Raw genomic sequence first — 9,987 nt, 5'->3', positions numbered from 1 at the left:
AAAGAGTGTCTCTACCTTGATGCTTGTGATAAGGCACGAAATCTGTGAAACGAAGACAGATTTAAATTAATTAACTGAAAAGCATTTTGTTTTCATATGCACTTCCTTATAAAGTAGTTAGTTTGGCAGTGATACTCGTAATAATGATAACAATAATTTTAACAGTAATTGCTTAAGAGTTAATCATACTTCCCAGAACTCTTTAATGCCAAACCTTTAAGGCGTTATACCTATACTGGTTCTATATCCAGCAGTGTGTCAAACCACCGAATCAAACCAGGTTACGTTACTGAGCGTTCTAGGTTACTTTGTGAAAATATCGGCATCGATTTGAAAATAGATCGTGTATTTAAGGTCCTAGGTTTGCGGGCATATAGAAATAGGGAATTAATCACGAAAGGTTGAAAATTACAGGAGCGATTCAGAGTATAGCCAGGATGGTTGGGAGACTAGGGCGAGGACCTTGTCTGACCCGTTCACCATCACACAAATAGTTCGTCGACAACTGGCCACCAGTTGACTGAATGTCGAATTACAAGTGACGATCCTCCCTTAACCCTTAAACCCCAAAAGTGATTTACATGTAACTTCTCCCCATAATATCCATACAATATTCAGGAAACAGGTAATAAGAAATCTTAAACGTTTCACGTAGAAGTTTTAATCTTGATCTAACACCAAAACTCTCGTAACTTATTTACAAGGAAACGTGTAGCAGCCATGAGAGAGAATTAACGATCTGATCTTGGGAGTTAAAGGGTTAACAGCTTACTTATTTTTAGAAGGGTGGGATTTAAATGTCAATTTCATTGTGCAAGCTAAGACTTTATGATGTAAAATGAAAAGTACGGACAACGAGTGAAATTCCACGAGCTCGACTCTGATTTAGTTTACTTGTGACATGATATCTGACTGCAGCGAATCCTAAAACCCACCGGAAACTCGGACGCAAAAGTGAAAATACTTAAATGAACAGGAACAAGTAGTGATTATATGGTAATACCATAATTTAACGATATGATCTGCTATTGCACTTTCTTTGACTTAAACTTGGACTTAGATTTGGAAAGGAAACGCCTTTTAAACGTGATTTTCAGTTTGAATCAGTATTGCTTCATCAGAAGTAACACTCCAAGAATTACAGCTTTGAATGGAACACTTAAACTTCCATGTATTTAAAACAACGTAAATATGTTTCTTTTTTAAGTAGTTGTGTTAAGCCGACTATATTGTTATACTACCTACTCAGTCTGGCTTTTCGAAATACTACATGTATACAGGTGCCCCTGATGTATATTATTTTTCATAATGAATTACTGTAAAGCTGTAGAACTTAAGACAAGAGTGCCGTTATTCAAGTATGTAGCGTTGCTATCTACTTACCGAATGGAGTCTTTTTCACTAGGGCGCTCTGGCTATTAGATTCTGTAAACTTTGCATGTGGTGAGATGCGTCTGGCTTTTATGCTAGAACTGAGCTTCATTTAGAAGTCTTAGGTCACAGGAATGTTTGCATGTAGGTAGCTCAGAGGTTGAAAGAAAATTCTTTTAGGTTACTGTCGACAAAATCTGGTCAAACTTTTCAAAACTTCGATCTTTTTGTTGTATGGTCGGAGAAAGCAGTTAGGTTTAATTTGTCCAAAAAATGGCAAAATCTTTAAAAGAACGCGATATACGGCTGAAAGAACAAGGCAACCTGTACCTTAGAGCAAAAGGTGTCACTATCGGAAAGGCCTCCAGCAGGGTGTTGACGTTTTCCGCGGGGTTTCGTCTTGGATCTCGATTTGCATATTTTATTTACATCGCGAATTGCATTGTAAACCCAAATGGATCTTACGACGAGAGCGATGCTATTCAAGTTTGTAGCGTTGCTATCTACTTACTGAATGGAGTCGATTCCTCCAGAACGCTCTTCCTGTTCGATTCTGAGAACTTTGCAAGTGACGAGATGTGTTTGGCTTTCATGATAGATCTGAGCCTCATAAAGAAGTCATAGGTCACAGAAATATTTGCATGTGGGCAGCTCAGAGGTTGAAAGAAAACTCTTTTTAGGTTATTGTCGACAAAATCTGGTCAAATTCTTTTAAAATTTGGTGTTCTTGCTCTTTATTCGGAGAAAGCAATTAAGTATAATTTGTCGAAAAAGTGACAAAATCTTTTAAAAAACGCGAAATATGACTGAAGGAACAAGGCAACCTGAACCGTAGAGCGAAAGGTGTCACTATCGGAAAGGCCTCCAGCAGGGTGTTGACGTTTTCCGCGGGGTTTCGTCTTGGATCTCGATTTGCATATTTTATTTACATCGCGAATTGCATTGTACAAACAAATGGAACTTAGGACGAGAGCGCCGTTATTGAAGTATGTAGCGTTGCTATCCAGTTACTGAATGGATTTGATTCCTCCAGGACGCTTTGTATATAAGAGTCTGTGAACTTTGCATGTGATGAGATGCCTTTGGCTTTCATGATAGAACTGAGCCTCATTAAGAAGTCATAGGTCACAGGAATATTTGCATGTGGGCAGCTCAGAGGTTGAAAGAAAACTCTTTTTAGGTTATTGTCGACAAAATCTGGTCATATTCTTTTAAAATTTGTTGTTCTTGCTCTTTAGTCGGAGAAAGCAGTTCAGTTTAATTTGTCGAAAAAATGAAAAATCTTGAACGAACACGAGATACGGCTGAAGAACATGGGAACCTGTACGAAAGTTGTCGTAATCGTAAAGGCCTCCAGCTGGGTTTCTTCTAATAACTCGCTTTACATATTTTATTTACATCCCGTATTGCATTGTACAACCAAAGGGAATTTCGGGCACATTTTGCTAAACGTTTAGTATTTAGAGCATTCATAAAACAGCCAGAAAGAGAATGGACCTGCAGGCAGGTTTTCTAAATAGTCCAGAAAACCTCCATCGAGGGTGGATTTTTTGGCATTCACAAGGCATTCTTTATCGACGTAAATCTTTTCTGTCAACGCCTCCTTGATCAAAGATATGCCACTCACTTCTGTTTTCAATGAACTTTTGCTCTTTGTTGCCACTGATACAGTAGCGCTCAAAGTAAACGTCGAGGTTAACGAGGCGCTCAGGCTTGACTCGGTGGCCAGTGACTTATACAATTCCTTGGTACTTTTATAGTAATCGAATTTGCTGCTTGAGGACTTCAAGGGTTTCTTGGTGAAGCATTCTGATGGTAGAGGTTCATAGATGCGATTCTCTTTTTCATGAAAGTCGGCCAATAAGTTTATCTTCGGAAGGTAAACCACCTTTCTGAGTCCCTCTGATTCACTATCGGTAGCTTGACTGGCTTCAGGAATTGCGAGGGTCACGCAAAGCAACAGTAGCAGGGAGACAAACATGATTTCCTGCATAAAGAGTGTCTCTACCTTGATGCTTGTGATAAGGCACGAAATCTGTGAAACGAAGACAGATTTAAATTAATTAACTGAAAAGCATTTGTTTTCATATGCACTTCCTTATAAAGTAGTTAGTTTGGCAGTGATACTCGTAATAATGATAACAATAATTCTAACAGTAATTGCTTAAGAGTTAATCATACTTCCCAGAACTCTTTAATGCCAAACCTTTAAGGCGTTATACCTATACTGGTTCTATATCCAGCAGTGTGTCAAACCACCGAATCAAACCAGGTTACATTACTGAGCGTTTTAGGTTACTGTGTGAAAATATCGGCATCGATTTGAAAATAGACCGTGTATTTGAGGTTCTAGTTTTGCGGGCATATAGAAATAGGGAATTGATAACGAAAGGTTGAAAATTACAGGAGCGATTCAGAGTAGCCAAAATGGTTGGGAGACTAGGGCGAGGACCTTGTCTGACTAACATTTTTATTATATCAACTGTGTCGAGAATTGGGCATATTGATATTTTCACCTTTTATCACGAAGAGCCGGTGGGCTGTTGATGGATACCCGTTCACTATCACACAAAAAGTTAGTCGACAACTGGCCAGTTGACCGAATGTCAAATTATAAGTGACGATCCTCCCTTAACCCTTTAAACCCTAAAGTGATTTACATGTAACTTCTCCCCATAATATCCATACAATATTCAGGAAACAGGTAATGAGAAATCTTAAACGTTTCACGTAGAAGTTTTAATCTTGATCTAACACCAAAACTCTCGTAACTTATTTACAAGGAAACGTGTAGCAGCCATGAGAGAGAATTAACGATCTGATCTTGGGAGTTAAAGGGTTAACAGCTTACTTATTTTTAGAAGGGTGGGATTTAAATGTCAATTTCATTGTGCAAGCTAAGACTTTATGATGTAAAATGAAAAGTACGGACAACGAGTGAAATTCCACGAGCTCGACTCTGATTTAGTTTACTTGTGACATGATATCTGACTGCAGCGAATCCTAAAACCCACCGGAAACTCGGACGCAAAAGTGAAAATGCTTAAATGAGCAGAAACAAGTAGTTATTATATGGTAATACCATCATTTTTTAATCCTTAATAATCTGCCATTGCACTTTCTTTGACTTTAACTTGGACTTAAATTTGGAAAGGAAACACCTTTTAAACGTAATGTAATGTTATACTACCTACTCAGGCTGGCTTTTCGAAATACTTCATGTATACAGGAGCCCCTGATGTATAGTATTTTTTCTTAGTGAATCACTGTAAAGCTGGTAAAACTTAAGACAAGGGCGCCGTTATTCAAGTATGTAGCGTTGCTATCTATCTATCGATTGGAGTGGATTCCTCCAGGACGCTCTGTCTGTTAGAGTCTGAAAACTTTGCATATGATGAGATGCGTTTGGCTTTTATGCTAGAGCTGAGCTTCATTAAGAAGGCACAGGTCACAGGAATATTTGCATGTAGGCAGCTCATGGGTTGAAAGAAAAATCTTTTTGTGTTATTGCAGACAAAATCGGGTCAAACTTTTCAAAATTTCGATTGTTGTTTAATCGGGGAAAGCAGTTAAGTTTAATGTATCGAAAAAATGAGAAAATCTTTAAAAGAACGCGATATACGGCTGAATGAACAAGGGAACTGGTACTGTAGAGCGAAAGGTGTCATGATGGGAAAGGCCTCCAGCAGGGTGTTGACGTTTTCCGCGGGGTTTCGTCTGGGATCTCGATTTGTATATCTTATTTACATCGCGTATCGCATTGTACAACCAAATGGAACTTAAGACGAGAGCGCCGTTATTCAAGTATGTAGCGTTGCTATCTACTTACCGAATGGAGTGGATTTCTTCAGGATGCTTTGTCTGTTAGAGTCTGTAAACTGTGATGAGATTTGTTTGGTTTTTATGCTGGATCTGAGCTTCATTAAGAAGTCATAGGTCACAGGGATATTTGCATGTGGGCAGCTCAGAGGTTGAAACAAAATTCATTTTAGGTTATTGTCGACAAAATCTGGTCAAATTTTCGTATAATTTGGTTTTCATTCTCTTTAGTTGAGGAAAGCAGTTAAGTTTAATTTGTCGAGAAAATGAATAAATCTTTAAAAGAACGCGAGATACGGCTGAAAGAACAATGGAACCTGTACCGTAGAGCGAAAGGTGTCATAATCGGAAAGGCCTCCAGCGGGGTGCTGACGTTTTCCGCGGGGTTTCGTCTTGGATCTCGATTTGCATATTTTATTTACATCACGTATTGCATCGTACAACCAAGGGGAATTTCGGGCACATTTCGCTAAATGTTTACTATTAAGAACATTTATAAAACAGCCAGACAGAGAATAGTCGCGAGAGAGCCTAGGCCTAAAATATCGAAGATAAGTTCTTTTTTTCGAGTCCAAGTCTATGCTCATTATGATGATGGTAATGATGATAGTCGAAGTGATGATGATGATACTAATTATAATAACACGGAAGAAAACAGTGATAATGGTAATAGAAGCTTTGTTTAAACTTGAAGACGAATCAGCGGATCCTTGTAGGCAACAGATGGTGTGGACCGTTGGTTATTAAAAGTTTAATAGTCAAAACGTAAAGAAAATAGTAATAAAAAGGTTATAAGAAGAAACATTTAAACTACATTTAAGTTAGTTAAAGATGTTTTTCGTCTTGTCACCAGCATGGGACAAAGAAAAAAAACCCTATACCGAGCTGAAAACTTACTATCTGTCTTATTCTATTTACAAACATGACGCTATCGACATTACCGATCCTAGCAGTATCCAGGACGCGTATTATATGAACTTCGTAATAGACCTCGCTCACCGTAGAGTCTGTTTGGCTCAGTGGTATTACATCGGAGCGCGGAATCCGGAGATTTGAGGTTCGAATCCTCATGTGGACTCAAAATGGAAACTAAGGAGGTTGTGTATTGCTTAAGGTGTTTGTGACTAAATTTGTATATCAGGTCTTTTTAACTCCGGGTCAATGAACGAAACAGTTTGTTAATTCAGTGTTCACCAGAAATTAACGTAGCCACAGAAATTGTACCAGCAACAGTTCCATCTTTGAAAATGTTTGCTATATGTAATCCCGTCCCTTTCCTCTCGACAATAATGAGTTTGACTGCTGTGGATGCGCTCTCCTTTATTTGAACACTCTAACTGGACTTGTATTTCAACATTCCACCTAACTGATCGCGAAATGTTTCAATTGCAGCTGTCCATCTCTGATCGAATGGCCAATTGTTGTTTACGACCAGATTTTTTTTTCTTTATAACTTAATTAGGCGCTTCCCATTTTAGTGATTACATGTGATATAGGAAACACTAAATTTCCTCTTCCACTTCCTTCAGTTGGGTTTGAATTGGATGTTTCGCCATGAGCTCGGCAGCATCTTTAGCTGTGTAGGGTGTTGTTATTCCTGCTGCTTGACCTGTAACAAGATCAATTGCCTCGTTGTAGGATCTGTTACCAGGTGCTTTACGTTTACCAACATCTTTTGAGGCGCCAGGTAAGGACTACACAACGTGCGTTTCATGGAAATCTTTGTTGTAGCAGCCACACCATGACCCCACGACTTTCCAATTGCATCCTTTCCAGTCCCATTTTGCCGTGTTCATAAATGCAGTTTCCTTGGAACTAGGGGCGATTTGTTCTCCGACTTGTGGCGAACGCACGTTTTTCCCCTGCAATTGCACCAGACATCAACCACGTAATGACAACCATAATTGAAGAAACCGTTGTAGTAGTACTCGAGGTTTGTTGCTCGGATGTAATTCATAGATCCTGGTTTGAAGCGGGTTTGTAGTATGCTCGAGATTGGCATGAAGGTATACTGGATAGGTGAAGTTGCCTCATCGGCTTCCTTTATAAGTTTTTTAATCAGTTCAGCTGACGTTTCTCCATTTGCCAGCTCGTTATTTGTTGCCCTTAGTCCTCCCCTGACGAACCGTGTCTCGCTAACACTCATCTTGCTTGCCTTGGATCTTTTACTGCTGGTTCCGTTAGAACAAGCAGAAATGTCAAGTTTTCCAATAGGCGTGGGACCTGCAGCTGAGATACAGGCTTTCATCTGGAAATCTCTCTCGCTATACGATTGAGAGCTCTCTGCGAGCACCATTTGCTAGAACCTTGATCCGCACTGCACAGATGTTATGACATGGGAGCCATATTTATCCAGGAAAGTACGATAAGGCGAGTTCTCTAAATAGTCGAGGAATCCTCTTTTGAGTGTGGACTTTTTGTCCTTGGCAAGGCATTCTTTGTCGACGTAAATCAGTTCTATCAACGCCTGCTTGATCAAAGATATTCCATTCACTTCCATTTTCTCTGAGATTTTTCTCTTTGTTGCCGCCGATATAGTAGTGCTCAAAGTAAGCGTAGAAGTTAACGAGGCGCTTAGTGGCCAGTGACTGATACAATTCCTTGACAACTTCAAGGGTATCTCAGTGAAGCATTCTGATTATATAAGATCAAACATGCGATTCTTTTCTTGACGAGAGTCGGCCAATAAGTTTATCTTCGGAAGGTAAACCACCTTTCCGAATCCATCTGATTCACTATCGGTGGCTTGACTGGCTTCAGAAACTGTTAGGGTCACGCAAAGCAACAGTAGCAGGGAGACAAACATGATTTCCTGCATAAAGAGCGTCTCTACCTTAATGCTTGTGAGAAGGCACAAAATCTGTGAAACAAAGACAAATTTAAATTGTAATGGCATCCTCGTCTCGGAGAGGCGATGGTCAGCGCATCAGTGTTGGTGGGCTCTTGAGTGGCTCAGAAGCCCGATTCTTGAGTGGCAATCTTTGTTGCAGCTGGAACAGATGTAATTGGTGGCCTCTTGATCTGATCTTTGACGTTTCTTTCTCGTCCCCCTCTTGATAGTCGCCTCGGCCCTGGCCTTCATCTCAGCCCTGTGAGCCCCGTCCTTCACACCCCGACGCCAGGCTTCCCGGTCTGTCGCAAGGATCTCCCAGGTGTTGGGGATGATTTCAGTGAGTTGCAGGTCACGCTTGCAAACGTCCTTGAAGCGAAGGAGTGGTCGGCCCGTGCGTCGGACGCCCTCTCGCAGTACCCCATAAAGGATTTGTCTTGGCAAGCGACCGGGGTCCATACGGTGTACATGGCCAAGCCACCGTAAGCGTCTTTGGATGAGTAGTGTAGAGATGCTACATGATGCTATTTAAATGCTACGAGATGCTATTTAAATTAATTAACTGAAAAGCATTTTGTTTTCATATGTCATGATCTCAAAACGAGGTTACGTTACTGAGCGTTTTAGGTTACCGTGTCAAAATCTCGGCATCGATTTGAAAATAGAGCATGTGTTTGAGATTCTAATTTAGCGGACATTTAGAAATAGGGAATTGATAACGAAAGGTTGAAAATTAAAGGAGCGATTCGGAATAGCCAAAATGGTTGGGAGACTAGAGCGAGGACCTTGTCTGACTAACATTTTTACCTTATCAACTGTGTCTAGAATTGGGCATATTGTTATTTTCACCATCATCACAAAGTTGACTTGCCGGTGGGCTGTTGATGGATACCCGTTCACTATCACACAAAAAGTTAGTCGACAACTGGCCACCAGTTGACTGAATGTCGAATTACAAGTGACGATCCTCCCTTAACCCTTTAACCCCCAGAAGTGATTTACATGTAACTTCTCTCCATAATATATATATACATATATACAATATCCAGGAATCAGGTAGTGAGAAGTCTCAAACGTTTCAGGTAGAAGTTTTAATCTTGATCTAGCACCAAAACTCTTGTAACTTATTTACAAGGAAACGTGTAGCAGCTTGAAGAGAGAATTAACAATGTGATCTTGGGAGTTAAAGGGTTAACAGCTTACTTATTTTTAGAGGGGTAGCATTTAAATGTCATTTTCATCGTGCAAGCTAAGACGTTATCAGGTAAAATGAAAAATACGGACAACGAGTGAATCTCCACGAGCTGGACTCATTGTCACTTGATTTAGTTTACTTGTGACATGATATCTGACTGCAGCGAATCCTAAAGCCCAGAAAGAAACTCAGACGCAAAAGTGAAAATGCTTAAATGAACAGGAACAAGTAGTGATTATATGGTAATACTATCAAACCCTCCGTAATCGACAGCTTCTCAAAAAAGGCGACTTCGTTAAAAATGATTGCCTCACATTACATTGCACATTTTGTCCCGAACAGAATAACGCCCAATGGAAAACCAGAAGTAAAGAAAATGAAACTATCACGCGCGCTCAAGTACCAGGCTAGTGACAGAAGATCTTTTGATCAGATTGGAAAAAATGACTGTTCCAGAACGCGAGCTTTCTGAATTACCTGCGACCCTTATCTCTGCTGTCGCAAAATTTTCTTCTCAAGTTCTCTTTGTGCTGTAAAACTTTGGATTCAATTTTTTTTAAGGAGAAAAAGACTAAGAGCAATTTTAACGCGAAATACAGATAACTGCGAGTCCTGATCAGGAAGTCTTGATTCAAACATGATACCGCAGCTTTCAAAGGAGTACCGGGACCCTATCAACCTGTAAACTCTAATAATCTGTCGTTGCACTTTCTTTGACTTTAACTTGGACGTGAATTTGGTAATGAAACACGTTACAAACCTGATGATCAGT

General features: G+C 39.9%; 1 protein-coding gene and 1 pseudogene across 1 annotated transcript; both read right to left on the bottom strand.

Annotated features, from left to right (window-relative positions):
• Window positions 1–2,824: 2,824 nt before the first annotated feature.
• Window positions 2,825–3,401, bottom strand: LOC131781887 (DELTA-alicitoxin-Pse2b-like). Its single transcript, XM_066158950.1, has one exon. It carries the CDS (start codon window positions 3,362–3,364, stop codon window positions 2,825–2,827), a length of 540 nt encoding a protein of 179 aa, XP_066015047.1. The 5' UTR covers window positions 3,365–3,401.
• A 3,483-nt stretch (window positions 3,402–6,884) lies between these two features.
• On the bottom strand, window positions 6,885–7,996 carry LOC136277190 (DELTA-alicitoxin-Pse2b-like; annotated as a pseudogene).
• Window positions 7,997–9,987: the final 1,991 nt, after the last annotated feature.

Source organism: Pocillopora verrucosa, chromosome 1, assembly GCF_036669915.1.
Source record: "Pocillopora verrucosa isolate sample1 chromosome 1, ASM3666991v2, whole genome shotgun sequence".
NCBI lineage: Eukaryota > Metazoa > Cnidaria > Anthozoa > Scleractinia > Pocilloporidae > Pocillopora > Pocillopora verrucosa.
This window is presented reverse-complemented; position numbering and strand designations above follow the sequence as displayed.

Bases quoted from the DNA above. Each gene is read 5' to 3' on its own strand.
- LOC131781887 (XM_066158950.1), bottom strand. From the start codon at position 3,364: ATGCAGGAAATCATGTTTGTCTCCCTGCTACTGTTGCTTTGCGTGACC.